General features: G+C 38.0%; 1 protein-coding gene across 2 annotated transcripts in view; it reads right to left on the bottom strand.

The window, feature by feature from the left end:
- Nucleotides 1-3,910: 3,910 nt before the first annotated feature.
- THSD4 (thrombospondin type 1 domain containing 4) overlaps nucleotides 3,911-27,487 on the bottom strand; it is a 300,503-nt gene continuing 276,926 nt past the window's right edge. For both annotated transcript variants that reach the window (XM_059823896.1, XM_059823897.1), the window contains 7 exons: nucleotides 25,928-26,057; nucleotides 23,994-24,198; nucleotides 21,290-21,463; nucleotides 11,573-11,746; nucleotides 8,610-8,789; nucleotides 5,618-5,762; nucleotides 3,911-4,197 (listed from right to left, as the gene is read on the bottom strand). In XM_059823896.1, the coding sequence (XP_059679879.1) occupies nucleotides 4,055-4,197; nucleotides 5,618-5,762; nucleotides 8,610-8,789; nucleotides 11,573-11,746; nucleotides 21,290-21,463; nucleotides 23,994-24,198; nucleotides 25,928-26,057 (1,151 nt within the window). In that variant the 3' untranslated portion in view covers nucleotides 3,911-4,054. The remainder of the gene's footprint in view (nucleotides 4,198-5,617; nucleotides 5,763-8,609; nucleotides 8,790-11,572; nucleotides 11,747-21,289; nucleotides 21,464-23,993; nucleotides 24,199-25,927; nucleotides 26,058-27,487) is intronic.

The following is a 27,487-nucleotide window of genomic DNA, read 5'->3' as shown; positions in this document are numbered from 1 at the left end:
TAACACGCTCTGCAACGCATTGGGTTTTTTCTGTATAAAAGGACCAAACTCTGAACTGCACCATATTGTCATAAAAGTGGGATCTAACCAACAACGTTAATGTTAAACACTGCTTTATTCAGGTAGAAAGTTTTCCATTTGCTGAAGTATTGGGAAAAAAAAGAAAACAGATTATGCATGTAATGAGGAAGACACTAGTTGCCTGTGCAGGGATACTGAGGTAGTCCTGCATCGAGTCAGTGGGCATACACTACAGCCGGACTTCAAGGCTAGCAGGCTTGAAAAGAACACCCATGTCTCCTGCACTGCACTCCCCAGCGCTTGACTGCCTGCTAACAAGCCCTTCCCTAATTCAGAGCCCTGGGGACTGAAGGTCAGAGACACTAAAGCAAATACTAACTCTGTCTCATTGCTGGCCAACTCAGACTCAGGGTCATTCCCACAGGAGCAACCCTCATGCTTTCACACCATCTTCTTCAGTTTTCTCAGTCAGCAAGAGGAAGGGAGAACTCCATGAATTCAGTGCTGCCAGAAAGTGCTCTCCAACTTGGCATGCAATTGCTATACACAAGCAATTCTACCTACATATGCTTGGATCTGACACTGTGCAGGAGCTAGCAAACCCTGATGGACCCCTGGTAACTTGATGAACAACTGCACCAGCAGTCCTCAATTCCAGAAGCAAAGCGCTTTGAGACACAGAGGCTGCTCTGGATGGAGCCGATTTTGGCCAGCTACATGTCTGCAAGACATGAAAGCTGTATGCTGATTTTACCCCTAAGCAGTTAGACTGCTTAAGACTTGTTAAACGACCTACAGCGGTCTTCCTACACTTAGTCTTACTGGATTGTGTAAGGTGAAAGTCTTTAAGGCAAGGAAGTATTTTTTCCACCATTCTGCAGGATTTTGACTGATGTTAAAATATCAGAAAAAGAAATTAAAGCATTCAGACTCAGAAGCCTGCATCATTTGTTACTTATCTTGGTTTTACACCTGGCTCTAAGTCTACTGCATTCACCAAGGCCACCTCTGATTTACAGTGAAAGTAAAATCAGGCCCTCTGCAGGCATCATCCTCAATTGGTGCACTGCTCTATTAAAACAAACACTTGCTATAGTCACAATTTCAAAAGTGCGTTTTGTGTGATGGTGAAATCCTAGCACAGCACTTTGTGTAGATAATATTAGTGCATCAAAGTGCTGAAAAGAAGGGTTCATTAGTTCATTTTGCAGGAGAAACTATTTTGATTGTGCTGACACACGAGAAGAGATGATAAATTATTAAGTTCAGTAACATTCTGGCAGTTTCCTTATCATTAGATGTTTAATTAAGTGAAAAAATCTTTTTTGTTTTATCTAGTGCATCTGAAAACTGTCCCTTTACTAAAAAAAAAAAAAAAAAGTACAATTTATTTAACCATAACACACTGCATTCAATTCACAAAGCTGTATACCTTAGGTGTAATACACGGTTATATTGCTATGTGTATGTATATATTCTTTGCTATTTAGCTCCCATTAACTCGGTTTACTTTAGTGGCAGCTTAACGGAGCCTACAAGATGATCATCTTTGTAAAATAATGCAATGGCCGTATATTCCAGAGAAAAATAACATATTTGATAAAAGACCAGGATCGCCTGTCTACGTACTGAGTCGCTGACTGTCTCACAGCCAAAAGTGTGTGCAAGCAGATTATTTTCTATGAACTGATTGCCAACCTGATTACCTCTCTGCATTTCATTCGCCTTGTAGTTTTCAGAAAGCCTTTTTATGGGACAGGAATTTCCCTCAAGCTGACAGGATACTCTTCCTTGGGACAAAAGAGACAACAGCAAAAATTATATACTGTATATCAAGATTTGCTGCAATGAGATATCCAGATGAAAAAATGTATTTACAAATACTGGATTCCAGAGTTGTTTATGCTGCACTTTCTCTATATCATTCTTTGATCAAGAATCTAAGGAATATAATATGATCAGAAATCTATGAGTTATCTTCATGAATAAATCTTTGTAATACAAGGGAATAGGACTGTGAAAAATTCATGAACTCAAATGAAAGGTTTTCTAATTAGCGTTTCTGTTTCTAACAGCTTTATATCAATTAATTACAGTGAAAAACCCCAAATCAAGGTGTACAGAAACAGCCAATGACATTATTGGTTTACAGTCACAAAAAGTAACTTCAAATTTTAGGGGAAACACTTCTTCATTTCACTTAGCCAAACAGCAGTAGTTCATCATGTCTGAAATATATTTTTCATGAGTGACCGAATCAAAAAATCTAAGGTTTGTCTCAATCCAGGGCAGCTTTTAGACTACAGGAGTTCCACCTTCCTGTGGCTTCCAGCACACAAACTGATGTGAGTAGTACCACACCCAGCAACCTTTGCGCCCCAGTGCCCCATTCTCTCTTCTGCATCCTCTCCACCAAAGCAGTAAAAAGAAAAGAATACACAATGAGGCTCAAACATGGCTCTTCATCAGTAGCAGGACACCTTAATCACTGTTACATCACATCACTGGGAGAGACTTAACACAAATTATTAAAACTGTTTTTCGACTCAGACAACAGGCACCTTAGAAATAGATGCGTAGTTGGCTATCACTAATTTACAAGCAATATGCTGTAATAAACAGCTGAATAAGCAGAGGTGTTTATTTTTTCCCTCAGCCTTATTTACACATTTGCAAGACCTCTCTGGTAAAGGCTAGAGAATGTGCAGATAATGCAAAAACTTTCATCAGCACTGCACAGCACTTTCTATTTGCTTTTAGCAAGTCCCAAGGCTGAGTACAATGATTGCAGAAATGAAAAATCACCACCTAAATTCAGCTCTAAGTCTGGAGCCATTGTTGAGTAGCAGAAAAGGAGTGATACGAATAGATCTGCAGAATGAAAACATTGACTAAAAAAAGACAAGTAGGTTGTAATAACTGATAGAACCGTGAAGAATGTCAATAGCTAAGATCTCCTTTTTACAGATGCTCAGCTACTGCACTCATACTGCTGCCTGATACCAAGACTAACAGACTACTATAAAGTACAGAGGCCTGCATCCTTTGGTGGTTGTTTCAGAAACTGGAGACATATCCAGACTAGGTCTGGACAAAGTACTTTGGTATGGTAGTTGTTAAGCACTAGTGCAGGGACAAGACATTAGGCAAGATACCAGTTCACCAAAATAACTGCCCTACAGGAAAGAGGCCTTGCCAATGGAAACAGTCACTTTTTTTATACCAGCAAAAGCTCTTCACCTTTCTGGTAAACCTTTCTCACTGACAGCTGCAGTCATTAAAGACTTAAAGGGCTAGACACTAGTGGCACTTTGGGAGGTAATGTATTTTAAAATCCATACAAAATTAGAAAAGTGTAACTTCAAGGCTTTATGAATTAAATATAAAGGCACTTTTTGGCAGTCAAGTGTATCTATATTTGCTGTCCGAGGACAGGAAGTTAGTTAAAAGTACAACTGAGAGCGCTTAACAGTGACTCTAATTTATTATGAATGGACTGAAGTAATTAAAAATATACGTTAGAGTGCTAAGAAACTGATGATAAATGGGTCTTCAAGGGTCTGGTTCTTTGTGAAGTAATTTTTCCTCATGTGCATGTTTCATTGATTTAGTTGTCTAATTTAAGGCAGTCCAAAACACGAAGTAAGAGTACGCACTGAGGAAATAATGCAGCAGCTGCAACCATTCTGGTCAAATACCTCCAGTAATTGCCTGTGATTGATTTAGTTTTCATTAATTTCACAATACTAAGGCTGGTATGTTCTTTAAATAATTATCTGATGAGCAGGTGCAAAGAATAGTATCATTAAATATTAACGCTTTAAAAAGATCATGGGTTTACAACAAACATTTTAAAAAAGATAACTGCACAATAATTGTAACTGAAAGGGTGTGAGATTTAACCATGTCTTGATGTACTCAGCAATATAAAAAAACATCTTGAAGAAGCTAAAACCTGCTGTAGTCAAAACAGTAACACTGTTCAAGCTCCATCTGAAGACTGACATTGCCGCTTTGAGTAGAAGAGTATTTGTTATCTGCGCCCTAGAAACCCTGATTGTCTGTTTGCCACACGTGTGCAGGACGCACAACAGGCTGTTTTGTAATAGGTGTAGACACACAGCCGGGCCTGAACCACCACATTGCAATTGTAGTATTTATCTTTGCAGTTCTCATCTGTGGAGAAAAAGAAACAGAGAAGAAACTGAAGAATACAGTATTAGAGCAACAAATAACCAATCCCCTTTCTTTTCACCATGTAAAATCCCTTGGACCTCTATTTAAATGTTCATTGTCAGGTTAAAGTAGGCTACCTATGCAAATAAGTTAGATTATTCAAGATTTTCTACATTTAATATAAAGATACATAAAACCGTGGAAGAAGTGTACCTATCTCCATTTATACTGCTGTGGGGATGTTTTGGGTTTTGTTGCTGGTTTTTTTTTAAACACAAAATTTTGTCTTGAATAAGGATGATAGGAGAGTCTCTAGTATTCTTCACTTAGGTACCTGTCCACTTCATTTTTAGATTCACAGGTGCCGATCTCTTGTGGCAGTGTACATACAGATGGCACCAGAACCTGCCAATGTTATTTTCAAGTACTGATGAATCTAAATACTGGAAAATAGTAAACCACCTCCCTCCTTACAAATATTACAAATGGTTTAAAATAACTAGATTAAAAAAGACAAAAGTTGGTGTTCTTAACATTCCCCATTTTTCTAAGCTGTTAGGATGTGGTCTGTTCACATTTTGAAGTTTTACTTTACAACCAACAGGGTTAGAAATACTTTTTAAGTGACAACTAAGATTTTCATATGATCATGTATGTGATCACAGAAACTGAGGTGTTAAGAAGACGACTGAATGACAAAACACTAATAGTAGATGTAAAAATGAGCAATTCTGTACAAACCTCTTTTAAATGAATAAATAACAGCACAAATACAAAAAAAAATTCCATAATACCAATATACCAGGTTTTTAATATAGTTATCTTAAATTATGTGGAAGACTAGTTCTCAACTGAAAATTGCTGTAGAATGTAAAACTGTTTCTAAATACTTGCATCTTCCTTCCCTAGTCATTCTCATTACTATTAAATCTGTATGAGATGAATGACTAATTCCAATGCCAAATTATGTATATGTGTATATTTACTATCTATAAAGGAAAATTGCTTAATTGCCTTTAATGTCTTAGTTTAATGTTATTGGTTCTTACAGAACCTGTTAACAAATACAGTATATCATACATGATCCTTTTTTTTATTTTAAAGACTCTACAAAGAGAAACCTTTGAGAATAGAAGAAGGCTGGATAAAAACACCCTATATGTATCTTTTTCACAGAAGCAGATTTCTCACATTCTCAGTAACTTTAAAAGTAAGCCAGTTTCTTACATGTTACAAGGAAACCGTTTTTAATCAGAAATGAAAACCTACTTTCACACCACAGAAAAGAGCTGTATGTTGTGTAAAAATAAAACCCTGAATTTGGTAAAGAAAATATACTCTAAAACCTCTGCAAGATTATTCAGTATTTTCTCCACTAGATGGAGTTCCATAGTTAAAACAGAAGCTTCCCCCCGCTTACCTATTTCAGGGATACAATCTTGTGTGTTACACGGTTCTTTTTCTTCAGGTTTAAGCTGTGGATCACACTGAGTGCTGGCTGTCATGTCATCCGATAGACATCGTACCTCTCGAACCCGAAATCCTCCTTCACAGGACTTGGAACACTGAAACACAAAAGCTGAAGTTCATGAAGACCATATGAGATGTGCAAATACAGAAAGAAAAAAATGGGAACCTTAAAGCCAGACACGGGTATCGCTGTAGCCTTTTATCAACTTCACCACTTCTGTTGTTTTTTGTTTTCTAACTATAAAGTCCTGAGCACCCAGGTGCAATTTCGTTAAAGGTTCAAACACATTTTTGACCACAGGGGCAACGACTGGACAAGTAAACATGGTAGTCACTGTGCAACTGAAAGCATGGCAGAATATTTCCCTTTCTGAATTTATTAGTTAGCTTCTTGCTTCTCTAATTAGTCTTTTTGTTCTCTGCTTATTTATATGTATCTCCCAAATCTACTCTTTCCACAGTGTTCACATTTCTTACTTTAAGAACTTTCTGCACTGAACTTTGCTACTTGACTGCACTGCCCTCCACTGCCCTTTTACCTCAATTTATATACAATCAGGAATAATTTTAATTGTCTTTTTTCTAGCGCTCAATTATTTTTCACTTCTTGCAGCACAACAATTTTACTAAGCATTATAAGTTTCTTTGAATTTCTAAAGAAAATATTTCTGTGCTCCTTCAAAGTCGGTTATGAAGCCAGCGACTTTTGTACTTGCTTGTCATGGTATTTTTAAAGCCAATTATTATACATTTCTGCCCATACTGAAGCAAATCCCCTGTTGACTTCAAGAATTTTGCCTGAGTGAGGTCTTCGACATTTGGCTCACTGTCCAGTTTGACCTAAATGCTCACAAACTTAATTAAACCTGGGTCATTTATAATGATTAAAACCTTAATAGTCGCAAACTTGTAAGAATGTTTTCTTTCTGACTTTCTTGGCATAATTATTTATTTTCCTAACATTGCGAAAACAACTTACCATTATCACAAAATAAGATATTGTGGCAAACTAACTAAAAAATTCTCAATAATATATTCTTAAATTGCTCTTTCATCTTCAAGTACAACCTTTCCCCACTTCAGAAAAGACATAGCCCTGTGGCGACAGTAATAGAACACTTGCGGTTTTTTATATAATTACTCCTGTTACATGCCTGTATAGAATATTTAATTATCCCACATCCAACAATAAGAACTTCAGTTCAGGTTTGTAGAGATCTTAAGCACTTAAAATGGAACCAAGACAGAATGTAGATGTTACAAACCACACACTATACACAAAACCCAGCATTCTGTGTTAGCCAGCTATTTAATCTCCATGACTGAGAGGCCATGACATTTATTCCAGGTCATATAAAAAGCCTTCTGAAGATATGAACTGGATAGTTTCAAAACCTAGTACAGGGGCATCGAACCAGTTATTCTGCTCTCAGCTAACCCCATAATCCTTTCTCTTCAGGTCTAAAAGTAAGAAATGCCACATACTTTGTTGATAACAGTAACAATATCAGAAGGAGAATTGAAAAATGCTTAGAATATGATCCTGTAAAACCTCAGCCAGCATACATATCTGTTCCTATGGTGAAGACGGTCACAAAGGCTTGGTTGAACCTTTCAGGATTTTTAGATACCACTTCTTAGGAAGTAGGCACTTAAACAGTAACTACAGATCTCTAAATAGCTATCAGATTCTGAGTCATAGCGCCTTGTTTCTTCTGTGCCTGCCAAAAAGAGCATTTATTTTCACTTTCAGAAGGAATCTATCTGCTGCATTCTATGGATGCAGATGCCTGTATCTCTTGTGGCTACACACCTGCAGGTTCACATTTGAAAATGGGTTTGCTGATGGGTTTGCTAAGGGGACGTTATTTAATCTGAACAGCTCAGTAAAGAATCCAAAGAATTTCCAGCAACATCAAAGAACATACTTCGAGCTACACGCCTTTATTATGAGCTTAACTTGTGTGTTGTTTTCAAATAAATATCTGTACCTGCAATTAAGGAAGAAAAATCAGGATTCTCTTCAGCTGATTTATTTTGTTAAAACCATTCTACCTTCTTTTCTGCTTTCTAGTGCTGCCAGTAGGCCATAATTGAGCATTTAGTAAAAGGGAAAGCCAAAATAATTTCTCTCTCTCATGTCACATGGATGAGGTATTTCCAAAGGTTCCTGACTAAGGGAACTCAAACTGAAGGCATTTGAGCTGCTTCCACGTTTCAGAGCTGTCATTCTGAATTTAAGGCTCAAGGAAGGGTGTAAGTTACTGCATTAGATAGGATGTCATCTAAATAGTTTTCACACCATTTTTCATTCTAAGACAACAATGGACTTTCTGGTTTTCATTTACGAGAGAAATGTTGATTTTTTGTAAAAATCTAGTAAGCTTTGTCCGGTATAGGAAATGATGGAGAGATAGATGAAACCAAAGCATTTTGTGGCACTGGTGAATGTAGCTGGTCCACTTCCAGTGGAAACTGAAAATACATGAAGCTCTATGGTAAGTTTTCTCTCAGTACAGTTCTAAGTATTACAGTGAAGAGTTTACAGTAAAATATTACGGTAAAACTGAATTTAAAAAATGAATACATCCCTAACTCTTTATTAAATGCTCCTTAATTTTAATGAAAGTAGTGGTCTGAAAAGAACTTCTTAGTGCACTACACAGTCTCATTAAGTGTCAAACCAACTTTATAAAAACAGGAGGATTCTTGGAAGAAGAGATCAGTGATGAAAAGACAACTATGCAGTGTCTCCTTCTGGTAAAGATACTTCCTAACTTTCCTAAGCTCCACTGGGTACTAAAGAGTATGCTTTCTTTTTAGTATCATTCCTGTGCAAGATTAAGTCAATTTCGTGATCAACTGTTTTTTCCAAATGGTGTTCCCTTTCAATATACAATGTATCAAACAATACTAGATACAGAAAAGCATGATAGACTTACAGTGCTCCATTCTGTGTGAAACCACTTAGATCCACAGGGTTTGAGGTAGCAGGACTGCTGGCTGGGAGGTTTTTCCAAATAGGAACAGTCATAGGGGTTCAAAACATCAAAATTACCTTCAGTTTTCCTAACACAAATGACTTCTCTCTGTTGAGTTCCACTGCCACATTCAGTAGAGCACTGTATCAGAGAACAAAAAAAAATGGTGGAATTTGTTATTCTGCTTATATCCTTCAACTTGTTTTCAAAGTAACATGTTTCTCCATGTTATTTGTTTTTGAAATAAAGCAACACGCACACAAGACACACACATATACCTGCATTTTAAATTAATATTCAAACAGGAGAACTTGTAAAGTTTTGCTTATTCCCTATTCTGGGACACATACCTAGACACTAACATCCAAAATCCATTTCCTTACTTTTATATGTTCTTTCCTCAGTAAAATGAACTTAACTGTATCCTTCCTTCCATCACTGGCATATGTGTGACTTGAAGGGAAAGGAAAAGGGTAAAGTATTCCTTAAGTTCCTGCAGTACGGGTTTTTATCTCTCAGAACCAGAATAGTAGCCTAGATAAACCTTGGGATATTATTATTATTTGTATGTAGTACTAACATAGTAGCTAACAGTCCCAGTTAGGAACCAGGACAAGAAAATGCTGAAGGACATAGTAATGACTTAATTCATCAAGTGACTACTGACTATAAGTGTCAGGTATTACATGTTTAATTTTTAATCTTAAAAAAGGTTACAGTGGTTAGAACTGTACTTCCAGGAATTTTTATTCTACATGGTACCACAGACTGAAAACATATTCCTAATTATTTTTATAAAGAAGACATATGACTGTAAGTGTGCTTTTGGAGAAATCTAAAAATGTAGTTTTACCTATAGCTACAAAAAGAAACTGGTATTTATTTTTCTAATAAAAAGAAAAGCATAACTTACTTTCTCAATAACCAGTGTTACTGCTTCTTGCTGAAGCAGGATTGTATGAACTGCACTGAACCTTTGAGGGTTACAAGGTTAGAGCACAGTTTTGCAGCTTTACAAATCCCCACATTCTGTGTGGTTTTTAGAAAATGCCTTGATCTGCCAGGGTGTTCTTTTCATGTTTGCAAGTATCTATGTGATGCAGTGTTGGTTCCAGTTCCAAAAAAGCAAATTTGACTCCCGTGGACTCTTACTGCCCATTTAAAGGTTAAATACACACACAATACTGTTCCTGGCACTTGTAAAAAGCTTTTTAGAAGACGATTCCAGCAACATATTAGTTTCTACATTGTGTAAAAGCCTATGATTTTCAAAGGTTTTTTCTAGCCTAAACCAATCAAATGTTACTAAAAGCGGGGATTTTGTTTATATTTTGGGTGGAATTTACAAACCCTTTACCAGATACCCACAAAAACCTTGAGCTGAATGAAGAACCTTGAGATGAATGCACCCAAATAAATTCTACAGGAAATAACGTAACTACACTTTCTTTAACACTGAACATCTGTCACTGCTCTCTTTCAGTGGTTCCTCCAAAAGACAGTATCTTAACATCCAGCCTTAGCTCTAGCGGAGCATAGTACGGAAGGTCATCCACCAATGCTCCCTCCTGCTTTGGTCTACTGACTGTTTGCTTTCATTTTGGTATTTAGAAGTCAGGATTTCACAGAATCATTAAAGTTGGAAAAGACCTGTAAGGTCATCGAGTCCAACCATCAACCCAACACCACCATTTGGCTGGTAGAATAGATTTTGTCAGACACTTCTTTAAGACAACATACAACAAAGACCTTGTCCCCTTGGTATGCATCAAACAATTCAACCTCATGCAAAGGAAGAAGGTGAATTAGCTTAAATTGTAAAGGACGGAAACTTTCTTATTCAGAACAGAATGGGGAGAGTTAGGATGACCTTACTGAACGCTTCTCTTTGTGGTAGCAAGAATGGATACAAAGTTCCTATTCACCTGCATGGAGTGGTGTAAGTAACAAGGCCCAGATTCCACCTGTTACTAGAACTGCAACTAAGTATGTTTTAAATCTGACTTTGTTATTACTCTTATACAACACAAATAATCATCATTTACACTTGAAAGCACTGGCATAGTAGTAGCCCTGTAATCTCCATTTCAGCTGTCCCAGTTTAATTTCCAACTCCTTATCACCTGGAAGGATCTTGGAATCTGAAATGCAGTGAGTTAACAGCACAGCCAAGAGGCTTTTCCCTAACAACTCGATGAAGTGCTGGTACCAGCAGTCCGAAAGGCTCTCTAGGCAGTATGAGAGCCCACACAAAGGGACATAAATGCCTGGGCACCAGTTGACAGCTTCTGAAATGCCTTTGTTCCTGACAGCAGAAATGTTGATTTAGAATGAAAAGGACTATTGAGATGTGGATCAAGAGAAGAACTTACCTTGAGGAAAGAAAGAGCATCAGGATACAGGCCACTAACCAAATTTTGTTCTTTTCACATATTATCATGAATTTCAGCACAACAATATTGAAGCTAACTTTTGGGTTTAGACATTGGTTTTTGTCTTATTTATCTTCTAGAAATTCCTATCTATCTATCTATCCATCCGTGCATCCCTCCCTCCCTGCAGGTACGCATGATCACAAAGGCCGTACTTGAAAAGGTGCAAAACTGTTGCTTTAGCATTCACCTGAGTATGCTAAGCAGCTTTCTGTTATCTTTCATTTTATAAATACAATGGGTCAGTGGCTGAGAAATAAAAAAGAAGGTACAGAGGAAGAGAAGAACAAAATCTTATTTTCATCGAAGTGAAAAACCAGCAGGTGCTGAAAAGTACTGAACATCACCTCAGCAAAACAGAGGAAAAAAAATCCAAATATTTCAGAGATGTAGAAATACTTTACAGCACACATCTTCACTGCACAAAAATACATAAAAAGGTATTTAAAATACTAGCAGAAAACAAATACCTATGTTAGCTACAGAACTTACCTGCGTCCAGCTCCCAGCAAACCACTCTGCTTTACCAGCACAGGGTCCATTATTACAGGGAGTTGTTTCAGAGGGTCTGTTACTGCCACAGCCTTCCAGAGGCAAACTGCTGACATGGTTCGTCATACAAACCACCGAACGTGTACGGACTCCGTCGCCACATTCTGCTGAACACTGGGGAGCAAAAGACAGAACATGTTCACTAGTCCATCCTCCAGACTGCACAATGAAATCAGGAGAAGCAACAACCACGAAAAGTAAATGAATTTATGCAAAGTTGATTATTTTTACTTGTAATTCTGCTGTAGCAAATCACCTTACAATTTCATACTTTTGAATACACTACAAGTAGTACCTGTCCTTCACAGTAGCAAATGAACGAAATTGAAGGACTAGGGAAGAAAAGAGTCTATGTTTTACAGCTTTTTCTTAGCTTTCTTACTTTTCCTTCCTTCTTCCTGTCTGTAAATTCTTTCAGTTTTCATTTTATTCATCTTTTTGCATACCAATTAATAGATCTGAGAAGGGATAATTTCAAGAAGCAGCTTTTCAGACAGCAGTCATATTTCAGCCTTTGAATTGTTTCCCCTCTGACCGTTCCAGCTGTCAGCCAGGTGAACTCTTACACTGGTTAAAAGGATGAGGCTAGGAAGACTGAGGACTGTGGCATTGGTAGCAAAATGACTGCACAGCGCATCCTGGAATTTTCCATATAATGAGTTGACAGAGTATGAGAGCACAACAAAGTAGAAAAATATAATATAATATTTTTTGACAGGTGGTTTCAAAAGATTCAGGTAAATCCTCAGCAAATAACTGTAACTACCACTAATTATTGCCCAACCTGTTTCAATTGTAAGTTGTTAATTAGTTTTAGCAGAAGAGGTGGCCATAGAACTTTATGTAAATGCAATGTTGCTTTTTAATTATAAGACTTCTGAGTAACTAACATTCACCATTCTCAACTTTCCACTGCTAAATGCTGAAAGCTCTTAATAAATAGTGATATGCAGATTCTTATGTCACATATTCAGAGATAGTATGCATGTCATCCATAAATGACACAGGATAAATTCCATTTATGGCCTTACAGTTTGGTCATTCATCTCCTTCAGTGGGACAGTCTCCGATATTCCACTATTCTGGGCACCATCAAACTACTGACATTTGAAAAACAGAAACATGCCAGGGAAATAATCAATTCTTGTGTTAGACTGTTTTTTGTTGCTTAATTCTTTCTTAATCTTTCCTTTCTTTTTCTTTTAAAATGCATTTGGCATTTCACGTCTAGGCATTAAAATAGAGAAAAACCCATGTGCAGCTCACGGAAAGATATGTATATAACTGAATTTAAACAATTACAAACAATTATATTACACATGCAAAGAAAAGCACAAGTATGTATGTAATATATGGGAGAAAAAAAGAGACATCTGATTGACATTTCAGATTTTATTGTTAACATACAATGTAATTAGTTAGGAGAAACTGTGTATTATTTCCACAATGAACAGTACATTCCTTGTGAATGAATTTAACTCAGTATTAGAACATTTTTTAAAATTTTATTGAATAAAAGTAAGAGTGATTCAAAGAACTGGTGACGAGACACAGAGTTGCCCACTAGCTTGATTTGACTCCCATCGGTAATAACGTAGGGGTTCACATCCAGTAGTTCAACTACAGAACAGCAGATGCTGTAACAGGATTAACCAATACAGTCATTCATCTTCCCAAGAGAGAGACCAGTGACTGAATGTACAATTGGTTGCAAACTACTCTTTACTCAATCGCACTGAAGAATACTGGTTATTTGTGTGAAATGTGCAGTCATGTTATATTTATTCCACAGATACAGTATAGAAAAACATTTTTCCTATCAGCAAGTTGGTTTCTTTCACAAGATGTTCAAATAGAAGGGCAAAGCTTTACTGAAATGGAATCCCTAGAAAACTAAAAAAGTGATTCAACTTTTTACAAGTCATTTTTTTAACAAACAAAATACAATTTTGGAGTAACTAGAAATTCAGAATTTAAAGACATGCTTATGTACTCCACAGGAATAGGAAAAAATGGCTCATAGTTTGGAATGGTTTCTTCCTCCCTCTGCAAGACTGAAAAATTAAGCTTCTCTTAAATGATGCCTACAAGCAACATAATGAACCTTTTTTTGTTGGTGATGCACAACAAAATTTTCCACCTTCACACAGATGTGTAAAATAGACTTACCTCCTCAGCAAACCAGATTCGATGCCTAAGGAGGTCTTTTCAAAGTAAGCTAGCAAAATCTTGAAAAAACAAGAATTATGTAAATTGTGCTAGTAGTGAATATCTTCCTGCTTATGTAAACAAAAACTAAACTAAACTAAACCCCTTTCAAACAGTCCACTCCTAGGTAAAGTGACTGTTTAACTGAGCCCCATAAAATGGCTACCTTTCAAAGCCACTGTACAGAAAGATATTTTGTGCCTGTTGGTATTTTATCCTCGGCAAGTATGTTCCATTACATTATGCATAGAGAACTATGCATATACTCTGCAAATACTTTTCTTATTTCTAAGTAATTTTTATTTGACAATCTAATTTGCTTTTCTGCTTTGCAAACCAGAGCTGGGAACAAGTTTAGTCTATAAAGTCGTCCAGAAAATCTCCATAATCTTATGTTTTAAATGATTATGCATGAACTAGGCTTACATATCAAATAACAAAGGAAATACCAAATGGGAAGGTATAGGGCTGTCCCACCCTCTGCTGCAAGATTTTACTACAGATTAACTACTCTCAAAGGATTTACAAAGCAAACTTAAACCTGAATGTTTCTGTGTTAAGTATTTGTTTTTTCATGTTTTTTTCTTCCTTTCAGTAAAAATCTTCTATGTGAAAGCCATGATTTCCAAAGCCCAAGGCAGGGAGTAGGGAGTGTTTGGATAATGAATCCTCTCCCTCCGGATTTCACAATTGATATACCCACTACTTTCAATTTTGTGCCATTGATTTCTTGCATTAATACATAGTAACTGCCATAACCTAACATTGTATGACATGAGGAACTTTCACAAGCTGCAACTTCTCTGTTCTGCTCCTATTATTAAAGATATTTTGTTTCACCGTCTTGTTTTAATTGGCAGAAATTCCTCAGAAACCTTAGTCTGTGGAACACCCTCCCTAGTTTTAAGGAGTCTGCCATTTCTCCTCTTCCTGAGGTCCTTCCCTCGCGAGTTCAGTTTCAGAAGCTTTCCATTCCCATTAAAAACTAAAAATACACACACACCCCCCACAATCCAGTGCTCTGATAGTTGTCAGAAAACAACTGTAAGAGCAGTCCAGGAAAATAAGGCTAGTTCCTGCAAACCTGGAAAACTGCAAGTGGAAGCCTGAATTTTTGTTACAGCCACAGGGCATGGAAGAGCAAAAAAACCCCTTGAACAGTGTCAGTTCCCTTTCACTAATGTGCCAGCCCTACTCATTACCCTGAACTGGGCGAACAGACCACAAGAAAGAGGCAGCAGGAAATCTACCAGAACTCAAGAGTCCTTTCACCCGGGCCTCAGCTTCATCGCTAGCCTCAATTAAATTTTTAAATAACAGCCAATGGAGTTCCAGTTAAATGTCCCCATTTGTGCAGGATTTCTGCCTACCACACTTTAACATTCATTATCTTAATTATTCCCCACAAGACAGTAAAGTTTTTTATGAATCATCCTCCTGATGTTATCCTGCAGAAAATAAAAAAGATCTATGTTTGAAATACATTTATGAAACTCCTTAGCATTATTTGACCTACTCTGAGAAAATCCCTTTCAGAAGGGATTTCAGAAGGATTATGTAACCTTTGTTTTCTCAATAATAAACTAAGAATTGTATTTCAGAAGCTCACTTCTTCCACAGTTCCAAGACTGGAGGCAGATTTTCAAAGGACAGAAAACTGTTGAGAGTGGCCTTGATTTCTTTTTAAAAAAAAAAGTAAAACAAGGGATGGGGGGGAGTCAGAAATATCCTTACGTATTGCCAAAACACTTTCTGATATCTGGATTTAAACTATTTCCCTTTAGAGTACATCTATGCATACAGTAGGTGCTGGATCAGAAGTCAAATCGTCCCTGTGTTTAGCCTAGCAGATCCATGGTATCCTTCTCAGGCAACAAAAGTTTTGAAATACGGTCTTAGCATTTTTGGACACTTCAGCTGGATGATGATTGCTTCTACACACACACTGTTACTTTCTTTATATCTAGTTGGTAACACTGTTGGCACTTACATATTACTAATGCTCTGTGAAGTGAGTAACATCAGGGAACAGACTTCACTACTCTGGCTCCTACAACAATTATCACTTGCTTTGAGAGCTGTAAAGACTTCTCAGGGCCTGAGTGCATCAATATGCCTTCCTGGGCCTGACCAGACTCACCTGGGGCCTCTACCCACACCCCTGCCCATGGCTCAGGGGCCCCATTTAACCTCAGCCCTGGTCCACCAGTCCCTACCTGAGCTTTATCAGAGCTGTGCCTGTCCCCAGCCACAGCCTGGGCACCGGCCTCATTGATCCTTCACCCTCGGACTCACTTCCCAGCTTGACCTTGGCCCTGCCTCATTACCATGGACCTGCCCCAGGATCACTGGGCTGCGTCCGACCCTGGTTACTGTCACTGGACCTGAGCTGTGGATTGATTTCCCAGCTTGACCTCGCACCTGCCTCATCACCATGATCTTGCCTGATCATCTGGACTCTTGTTTGCTCCTGCGTGCCACCTATGAACCTGCCCTGCTGACCTAACTGGGCTATTGTGGGCCCTAGCTGGCAAGGCTCCTCCCTGCCGTGCAGACTTTTAGATGCTGATTTTCATCTAAAGCAGCTGAATTGCGGCAAAGAGAGATCAACTCTGGAGAACAAAGCAGAAACCTCTGTAGGTCTTAGCTACCCTTCTATCAATGTCTCCTTCAAGATTCTCCCAGCTGTTATGTTTCCTTGCAAATCATGAAGTGAGTCACATATTTATACAAAAAGAATGCAAAGCTTCTACTTCCATATGATTCCCCCATGACATCAATGGAAAAGGGTATTTTATCTTGTTTTCATTTTATACTGAAAACAAATAAACAGTGATAATCAAAAATAATGAAACGCCTGCACAAGCTCCACGGTGGTCTCTTTTCCTTTGTGGTTTTTTTCAGGATGCAGGAGATTCTACGTGATCCATCCAGCTTTAAATAACAAACAGTGAAAGAAGAGTGTGATCTACAATATTCATTGGTGGTTCCACATTTGACTGGTCAATGAACCCACTTGTACCTGTTAGGTAATGCTTTAGGGTTGTGAGGAATAAAGCGTTGATTTTTCAAAGCATACTACAGTTCTCTAATAGAAGATACTACAGAAGCATCACTGTTACTCCTTTTAATGAAGAATGAAATCCAAAGCATGCGTTTGATCTGTTTTGATTTTGTTCCCTGATGTGCAGCATTTCTTCTTTCTTCCCAAGATTTTATTTTGGCCTCAGAATCTCATTAACATCTAAGAATTGTTTGTATTTTGGCTTCTTTTCTAAGTATGCTCTAAAAATAAAATGAGAAACAAACGAACAGAGGAGATGGCAATGAGGAATAAACAAAAATCCAAGAGGGGAATGCTCCAGTTAGCTGGAAGGAAACAGTGGTGAGTCCTCCATTGCTGTAAATCAGGAGAATGCAGTTTCCTGCTTCTGACCCATAGGAGAAGTAAACTTTCCAGCAATTAGAGCTGTCAAAGAATCAGTCATGTGAAACGTTTGCAAGAATCTCATCTGCTCCCATCAATCCAATTTTGTTGCTAAGTTCAGTGAGGTTCACCAGCTTTACTCCACTGATTAATGGATGCAGTTTGGTGGAACTCTGCCGTTTTAGTGCTGTGTGACATCTTAAGAGAATTATGAGACAGGAAGCCACCTTTCTACAAACGCACGTAAAAGTATCACAAAAGTTTGTCCAGACTCTCTGTAATCAAAGGGGATTAAAGATCATGTAGAAGACAAAGCCATGAAACTTCAGTTAATTCTCTTATTTATACTCAAGATAGAGCAATATATGTAAAGACAGGCACATACAAAGTAAGATGAGTCTCACTTTACTGCTAGAGACTTTTAACCTGTAATCTTTCCCATTGAAATGAGTAAAAATTTCTGTTTGTCTCAAGATTGAGCCTGGGGGATATCAGAATATGGTGTTTAGATCTACTTCAAATATCAGAGCATGTACTTTTCAGAAAATAAGGGTTTGTTTCTTAAGGATTAGTTGCTTTTCTTCCTTCCTTCCTTTCCATGTTCCACCAGTGTGCACATGGTAGCCATACAACTCATAAGCTTTGCAGGTGAAAGTGTGTGTGTGGCATACATGCAATGGACTCTGATACCTGTTTATCACAATAACTCAAATTAAGAACTGTATTGTTTTAGGAACATGGAGGGTGAGGGTTTTTTATTACTTAGGATTAATTGTATGTCTGTGCAGAAAATGAATCCAAGAAGGTCAATGCCATGGCGGGGGAATCAGGTGGGCCGTAAAATACATAAATATACGATGTGGGAAAACAAGACAGGAGAACACGGCAAGAAGGCAGCCAAGTGTTATTTACAGAGTAAAGCTACATACAGCGCACCCTGGAAGGAGACACAACTCCTACACACAACTCTGTATGTACTCTGGAGGTTTTTAAGTGCACGTATGTTGTATTGCAGAAGTTACATTTAAGGAAATTTAATAATATAATCTTCCAATTCAGAACCACAGAAACTATTAATGAAAATGAAGGCAACTAGCATGATTTTGCATCACTTAAAACTTTGCAAGGTTTCAGTAAAATAAGAAAACCCAAAATCTTTCCACCAATCCTAAATTAGCTCCTGCTCTTTTCTTAAAACGCAGATGTGACTATTCATTTCCTTCTCTCCCTGTGTTAACGAATACCCTTGTGAAATTCTGCACAAATATACATCACAGTTATCAAATCCTGAAATTTAACATCTGTTGAGAGCAAAGACAATTGTAATTTTTATGTTACTGTGCTTTTTCTTGATGTTTTGCTAATTAGCCAAGGCTATATTGTAATGCCCCATGCATCACATAAATCCGGACATGGAAGTCTGATACAACCCTTGCTGAAAGAGAAAGTATGCGCCTAACCGATCTCTGACAGGCCTCTGGAAATCTCTACTTGCTGCATGTGCAACAGTACACATTAAGTGGGTTCAAGAAAAATGGGTTCAGAAAAGTACAGGCCAGGCCTTCTCTTATAGCTGTAATCAAGTTTTAACTCAACCATTTCAAAGTTCCAATGTTCTCAAAAGTTATGAAAAGTTCTTTTACCTCTTATTTCTAGCCATGGCTGAAATGTCAAAATACAATAGGAAAGACTGTTCTGTGGTATTTCCAGCTGGGACTTGAAGTAGGCATGTAATAAATCTCACAAAAAAGGTCTGTTCTTGTGGGATTTCCACCACAGTTTTGTGGACTCAAGAGGTTTGAAGAAGCTTTCTTTAAGCATTTGAACTTTTGGCTGCTTATCTGAACCATTTGTGGCTGCCCACTGCTGATCTATGCTTATTGCTGAAGTGTGGCTTGGCTTAAAGTACTTTTTAAAGAATTGCTTGGGGAAACTACATGCAAAGTCCATACACCTGGGAATGACCATTTCCATTCCATGACAAAACTCTCTTCTTGTCTTTCAATAGAAACACACTCCTCTACAAAGAAAGAGAGACTTCTGATCCTAAAAAGCAGCTCTTGAAAGGCACAATGAGAAAGCTAATGGCCAAAGGCTTGACTTTGCAAAGCTATTAACTACTCCTATATTCCACTGACTTCCACTGGAATCACTGCCACTAAATGTTTCTGAACATCTGAGTTATAAGGTACGTGTGAACCTTAGGAGATTCTGCACATTCTAGCCGGAATCTACTTTTTTCCTGAAATAAGCTGTTCCTTGCATTCTCTTTGTGAACCAAACTCCAAACCCACTGCTGGCAGAAGTGATGGTGGATAATGCCAACTACAGTAGCAAGCATTTGGAAGAAATTAATTTGTACACTTATATAAGCCGAGAAGGTAACAAAATCCATTCTTTACTCTCTGACCCTAAAATGTTTGTGGTAAAAACCTCCAACATTTTCCACATTACCTGCTTCACTTTTATGTCTCATTTAATACATATAAAACAAGCATAATAACATTCTACAGTCACAACCTTCAGCTACAAAAACTACTTTTAATTCTGCAGAGGACAAAATATCAGTGTTGCATAATGAAGAAAACATTGGTGCTAGAGTCTCCACTGGAATGTATGTGCTTCATGTGGTAGAACTGCCCTAGCTGATAGGGCTGGGCCAGCTTTTTCAAGAAAGATGTCTTTGAGGGTAAAATGCATTTTTCTCTCTTACTTGTAAAATATCACTTTAATAGCACTGTACAAAGAACAGCTCTACAAGCTACAAAAAAAAGGCACTGCCATCCCCCCTACAGCAAAAACTTTTCCATTTGCACTAACACCTATACTTTACCTGGTAACTTTCTGTCCATGCTATGCAAGAGCGTACACTGAATGAATAACAACTGGGAAAAAAAGTTCAAAGGACAACAACAAAGATTTATTAGTGGGTTGTTTTTTTTTTCTTTATAAAATCTATTTGAGTTGTCTGGAGGCTGAAAATTTTGCAGGCCTTTAATTGTAGCAAGAGTCTAATCAACCTTTTTAAAATTATGTGACATACCAGGTACCTGTCTTACTTGTGAAGTTCCTCCTCCTTCTCTGCATCTAAAACATGTGGAAAATCTTCTGAGTGTCCAAACTAATGCATAACCTATGAGCCAGACATTCCTAGCTTTCAGAGATCCTACCACAAAATGATCTAAATAACGAATCCGTGAAGTTATGAATGTAATCTTACAGCTAATAATAGTAATAAATTAGATTATTTGCCTGCTAATACTACCAGTCAAAGAAAAGGGAGATGCAGTCAGGATTTTATAGACTGAAGGCTCAACTTTTCTACAGATGAAACTGATATGCAAGCACCCACAAGAGGGACCAAAATACCAGGCTTTTCTTAGCCCATGTTTGTGAGCCTTTTAATGAAAGCATATACATATCACAACAACTCTGAGCCCAATCATGAAACAAGATAAATCACCACTGGTTTTATTGCTTTCATGAGGAGAATCTGACTCATTGGAATAAAAAAACCACATCCATGTTCATGAAGTACTAAAGCCTGAATCAGCCTTCCCTGAATTTATTAAATTGTTCCCCTCTTTTCGCAGCTATAGGATAATTGTTTTATGGCTTGAACTTAAACCCGGACATGAGGCCTCAAACCTCCATCCCTTAAAAAAACAGTAGGGAAAATTTTAGAGTTTGAATCTTGAGACTCAGGACTAAGCAAGGCAGAGTAATAAATCTCAGCACACTCAATATTTTGGGAAGTTCAGACACAGAGCCAATTCTAAATCCAGGCGTTTGGCCATGTACCCACACGCTTGCCCCTTCTATGTGTTCTTGTATCTAACACAAACTCAGGATGCCCTTGGGATCATTATTTTTTGTTTGCTCTTGCCTGTTTAACAGATCAAGGATAAACATGGAAAATAAGATCACTCCTTTTATGGCTGTACAGATGTATATTTTTTAACTCTGATGTACCTAAGTTGTTCTAGAAGATTTGGCAGCACAAAGATAATGAGAAGCCTTACCCTGTCACTCCACTCTGTAAGGAACCAGCTCTTAGCACAGGGACCCATGTCGCAGTTCTCGATATCATTTGGCCGTAGCTTCATGTTACATTCCTCGTCATCAACAATGTCTCCAAGGTTGCTGACACATTTCACATCGCGGGTCCTCTGCCCCACTCCACAAGGCACTGAACACTGTAACAAAAGGGAGGTTGCATCAGGACTCTATGCAAGAACTGCAGTGGTTTATGAGGGAGCTGGGAATGTATGGCTCATTCATTCCTACTAAGACATCAACAGAAGCTACAGAACTATTCTAGATTGCTAGGAATAGGGAATAAAAACACATTAGTAGTTTTAAATCATATTCTCAGTCTGTAGTATTCTACAGTATACTATGCAGATACTTTTGGAAAACTTAAAATTAAACCCTATATTTAATAGGCCATGCTGCACCTTATCAAAATGAACTGCTGGTATTTGAATAGCAGGCTGACATATTCTGCATAATTTTGATCTTGACGTATAAGCAGATATGAAGCAAGAGAAATACAAAGAAACACAACTTCTGAATCCCTCTTACAAGTAAAGACCTTCTTCTCCTGCTCTCTTTTCTTCAACCTCAGAGAACGCTGACATCTATTGATGTCTCTGCCTGATGATGTGAAGCATCCAGATGATAAAGCAAGATGGGAACATAATTTTCTGCTGTGTACACATGAAATGTTTTGATGCGTCCTGTAAGCACTCTAGAATTAAAGGGGAACATCTCTGGGAATTTGAAGATTAAAGACTGCAGTACCTGCATACAAGGATACCTATCAGAGCTTCCAAAGGCAGCCTCATTGTTTTTTCCTTGCTTTTGAATGCTTAATCATTACACGTCAAAGCTATTTATCGTGTAAAATATATTCCCTACACAAGATACCTCACAGACTTCGTCTTCAGACTGCAGGTATTTCTTTAACTGTTCACTCTAGAACACTGGCCAAAACCCAGACTAGATGTGTGAGGTCATTAAATAGCAAAATAGTAATAAAAACAAATACCCCATTCCTTATGTCATAAAGAGGCCAATTTGTCCAGTTCTTCTCGAAGTCTAGTCTGCTGACTCCAAACTTAAAAATACCACAATGCCATTTTTTCTAATCAGATTTAGATCAAAGTTTTTGACATTTGTATGTCAGAGAAAATGGTAAGCACATTAAAATAGTAAGATGGGCTTACTTATAAGATCACAGACCTGTCTCCACAGTGAAAACCTAACTGTACTTCAGTAAGCACAAACACAAATAAATGTTTATACTGAAACCAGTTTGCAAACTCAATTGCTTCTTTCTTTATGATGGAGCTTCCTCATGCCAAGAACTTTAATTTTACTTCCAAGAGGAAATTAAGCATAGAATTTTATTGGAATTACACTTACATTCAACCAGCTACAATTTCTAAAACATTTGTTTAGCTTGATTCAGCTTATGCAGTAAACCTCTAAAGGCTCTGTACATTGAAACACTTCTCAAAATGCAACAACACACAAAACCAGTTCCCCTTTCTCATCATCAGCACAATAAAATAATCAAAACTTTACCTTTAATACCAATTTTACTGTCCTTTAATACCGAATGGATTTTAATTCATCATGAATAATGAATAAACCAACCAACACATCTTTACATTCGTTTGTCTAGGTATTTCCAATTTTTTTATCAGGAATGTATCAACATATCACAGGTACTTCATGACTAGGAAGTTAACAATGCCACCATCAGCCTCAGAAATGCAGCAGCTGAGGGAGCTAACTCACACAGGCATTACCGTGGGGGAAGACCCACTATAAAGCCACACAGAGTCTGCCGCATGACTCTTTAGCCTACTGTGACTGTGGATGGAAAGCTGTGCGGCTGCTGCCAGTGCAGCTAGCCCATGCACAACACACTGAGAGCTGTGACATGCATTCCAGCACAGGCTGGGGGAATTAGGAGCAAGGAAGCACTTCAGTAAAAAGGAAAAAGAAGGTTTAGATTCAGGGTTTAAGCTGGAATTTTTCACAGTCTATCCACCCACATAATTCAGCAACTGTACAATTTTTTTGCTTTGTTTCATGGCTAACTGAAAGAGATTTGTTTATGACTACACCTAATACACCAGGATATTTTCTCTTTCACACAAAGGCCATGAAAGTACCTAGGATGGTTGTCAGGTTGGCCAAACCTTTTCTAAGCAACACAGAAATGAAAGCTCAAAACTGTACCGTCCACATTTATCTGAAAGTCTTGGCACAGCCTCAAACCAACTACAGTAACAGCAGCTACTGACTCTATCCTTAATACATACATAAGGTATGGAACTAAACTCTACATGCTATGAGAAGGAGCAGTAAGTTTGGCACCACAGGCAACTCTCTCAGGACTCTCTCAACTGCACTTCATATAGCATTTGAAAAAAACACTGCTCAGAAAGCTTGTGTACTTCCGTACACACGTATCTGTGTGTTTTGTACTATTCAATCGCTCTTTTTCAGCTTCTTCCTGGTTATGAACAGTAAACTTTAATGGTCATAATCGAGCAGGGTTTTCTTGAACTGATTCACGTATTTCCAAGGCTTTTCACAATCCATCTCCCTGTTTTACACAAAAACAAATTTCATGTCTGATTAATGATACCTGAAAGAAAATTCTTATTCTTTTCTGAGGTTTTATGCCCCAAATTAATCAATCATACTTACTGAAGTCCACTCTGTCCTAATCTGCCATTCACTGCAGATCTTCAGCTGGCAAGTGCTGGTTGTCTCTGGTTTCTCCAGGTGATGACAGCGGTATTGCTGAACTGTCAAGGTACGATTGGCATACATTTGCCGGCATAAGATCTGTCGATGCTGCATACCAAGGCCACATGTTTTGCTGCACTCAGACCACTCCCCTATATCCCAGCTAAAGAGAAAAACAAAGGAGGACATCCTTTTTTCAGTAAAGACTTCTCTAACTAATCTTAACAGAATTCGAATGACATGATTCTGATGCTGGTACAGAATCTTATGCAATAACACTCAGGCCTCTGCATGCATAACTTAATCCTTTATGAAGACATTATACGCTTGTAACCAATCTACCTGTAGTGGTTGATAATAAGCATGCATACAGATTGCACAACTCATGTTTTCAAGACATATTACAAACATTAATTAAGCCACTAATAGCAGTTTGTTTTTTTAAGGAATCTATCTATATTATTGCTCTAATGACACTTCCCAAAAATTTAAGATGTGTTGCGTAAAATTTTTCTGCAGCAAAGCTCTAAAAAAGGACAATACCACAAAAATCATGTAACGCAACCAGGCATTCATTCATCAGTAAAACCGAAATAGCAAATGATAAGCAATGAATAAATACATTTAATTTTAGAGATGAAAAAATCCCTAGATATAGTCCTCTCACTCCAAGATTTCACTGTATTTATGTAATCACTTTTGTATAAACATGTAATTTTCCCCTTTCACAGTTTTCATTTCAAGCATGAAGACATACACAAATAAGGGAATTATCTGAACTGTTCACACATTTTATTACAGAACTGTTGTGGAGAGCAAGCCAAATCTCTGTATTCTTTTAAATAAATATTTACATATCTTTGTTTATATTCTTGATATTACCCTATGTAAACAAATGAAGCTGAATTAATATGAGTTGTTAGAATGAAAAAGGTTGAGAAAAATGCTTGGTGAGAGAAGACATCTCCAAGCAAACAGCTTCAGAAGTTCCTGAGTATCTAATATGCACTAGGAAATTGCTTGTCAGGCATCTTTAACCCTGTTAACGGCACTTACGCTATTAGAAACTTCCATGGGATAAGGGGTGGCCGCTTGCTGCTCAGAAGTCAACTGAAGAATGTAACCACAAGAGAGATGGAACATACAGCTGCTGACTTGAAATAAAGTTGCTACAATGGCAACTGGGTTTAACCCTTTTCTCTTCTTGGTATACACCTTGGATGAATTGACTTTTTTTTTTTTTTTTTACTATTTAAAAGAAGTTGCTTAGCCAATTTTATGTCACAGTCTCCTGATGGCACGTGTCTTTTCAGAAGGAAATCACACCTGAGCTGGTTATATTAGTGTGCTGGAAACAAGGACCACCACTTCAGAATCCAGTCTTCTAGCTGAAGAACTACTAAATTCCAAGAATGAGAGGTGATGTTTATGAGGGGGCTGTTGTGAGCACTATCAGCCTAATCTCCTCTTTAAATATGCCACCATGGAATGAACAGGTGGGTACTACAGCACACTGATCCAATGTGGAGTGATATAACCTACAGAGCCTCTTCTTTAGACAGGTATATGCAGAAGCCTGTCACTTGAAAAAAATGTACCCACAGAGAGACCATATATAGTATGCATGCCTGAACAATCACACAAATTTTGAGAAATTACTACACTCACTTATTGCCAACTTCCCTTTTGTCTTCTCTGAATGCTATTGCTCCCTGTGAAGGGGAAGAAGGCCACCCCAGCAACTAAGGAGAAAATATCCACTACACTTTATGACACAAGTGCATAGTACTTACAAGTTCAAACTAAGCTTCCTACTTAGAATAGCCTCTTTCACATACAAAACCTCAATGACATTTGGCTTATTTCACTCGACTTAAATTGTAATATCTTACAAAGCTGGACATGGGAAGAGGTTGCAGGCCTCCTCTTCTGGAATGGGTTTGGTGCTGCTGTCACAGTAACTCTCAGATACCTCCTCATGAGTGATTCTGTTGACGCAGTGGAAAACCGGGTACTGTGACCCTGAAATGGAGAAGAAAATTAGGTGATACATTGCAAAAGACTCTGCAGTATAAGCCATAATAGTAGCATCCAACGGTGATGCAGAAAGGAAAAGCGTAACTTAACAACAGGAAATATAGACTAAGATTTTATTCAAGATTTCCAAATGTAAGTGAGGGCTGAATGCTATGCTGTTTACCTTGTAGTATTAAGGGAAGCCCTTAGCATACAGGAAGTAAAGCACTTACCTGGTTTTTGGAAAGATTCGTAAGATGAAGCTTACACGTTAAACATTACTGTAGACTACAGACTCGCTAAAAATTAGTACTCTCCATATTTAATGCTCAGTCTTTAATTAGTTTTCATGCTAGAGCAGAAAGACAGAAGTCTACCTCTATTACTACTGCAAATTGACTACCAAAATGATGACAAAGAGCAAGGTGCTAACATGCCTACTTGTATTTGTTAAGTGAAAAGTTGGGAGTACATTAACAAGCTTCCTGACACAGATGATCGAGGAGCCAACCAGGAAAGCTGCTCTGCTAGACATGATACATAAAAACAAAGAAGAAAAAGTCAGGGATGTGAAAATCAGGGGCAGCTTTGGCTGCAGTGACCACGAAATGGTAGAGTTCAGGATTCTAAGAGGAGGGAGCAGGGCAAAAAGCAGGACCACAACCCTGAATTTCAGAAGAGCAGACTCAAACATCTTTAGAGATCTGCTTGGAAGAATCCCATGGGATAAAGCCCTAGAGAGAAGAGGGATCCAGGAAAGTTAGTTGATATTCGAAGACCACCTCCTCCAAGCTCAAGAAAGGTCTGTCTCAACAAATAGGAAATCAAGCAAAAGGTGGCTGGAGGCCTGCATGGATAAGCAAGAAGCTCCCGACTCAGACATAAAAAGGAAGTACAAGAGGTGTAAGCAGGAGCAGGTGATCCTGGAGGAGTACAAAGATGTTGTGTGATTGTGCAGGGATGGGGTTAGGAAAGGCAAGGTCCACCTGGAGTCGAATCTGGCAAGGGATGTGAAAGGCAACACTACAAGTACATAAACAGCAAAAGGAAGACTAGGAAAAATTCTCTTTTCTGTTCTTTTTAGAAAGTAGTACAAAAGTCTGCTGATTCTCTCTCTGCCATGTTTACACCATGTAAAGTGGCAGTAACCCCTCCTCTCACTGTGGTACAGCAATGGCACCAGACACCACCTTCACAGTAATAGGAGCCATTTGGTTACAAGAGAAACAGGCCTCAGCCAGACAAACGGTCAAGGTGCAACCCACAACTGCCACTGTCTTAAAAATTGGGTGATTTTAGTTGTTTCAGGCTATCCTACAACAAGTAACTCCAAATGACTAATTTTTTATTGATATCAAAGCCTTACTAGTGTAGATATTCAGAATTATGCAGAGAAAGAAACTACGAACAGGAAAATGAACTCTGAACTGAAAGAG

Source organism: Gavia stellata, chromosome 13, assembly GCF_030936135.1.
Source record: "Gavia stellata isolate bGavSte3 chromosome 13, bGavSte3.hap2, whole genome shotgun sequence".
In the NCBI taxonomy this organism is placed as follows: Eukaryota; Metazoa; Chordata; class Aves; order Gaviiformes; family Gaviidae; genus Gavia; species Gavia stellata.
Note: the sequence above shows the minus strand (reverse complement) of the source record. Positions and strands in the feature narration are given on the sequence as shown.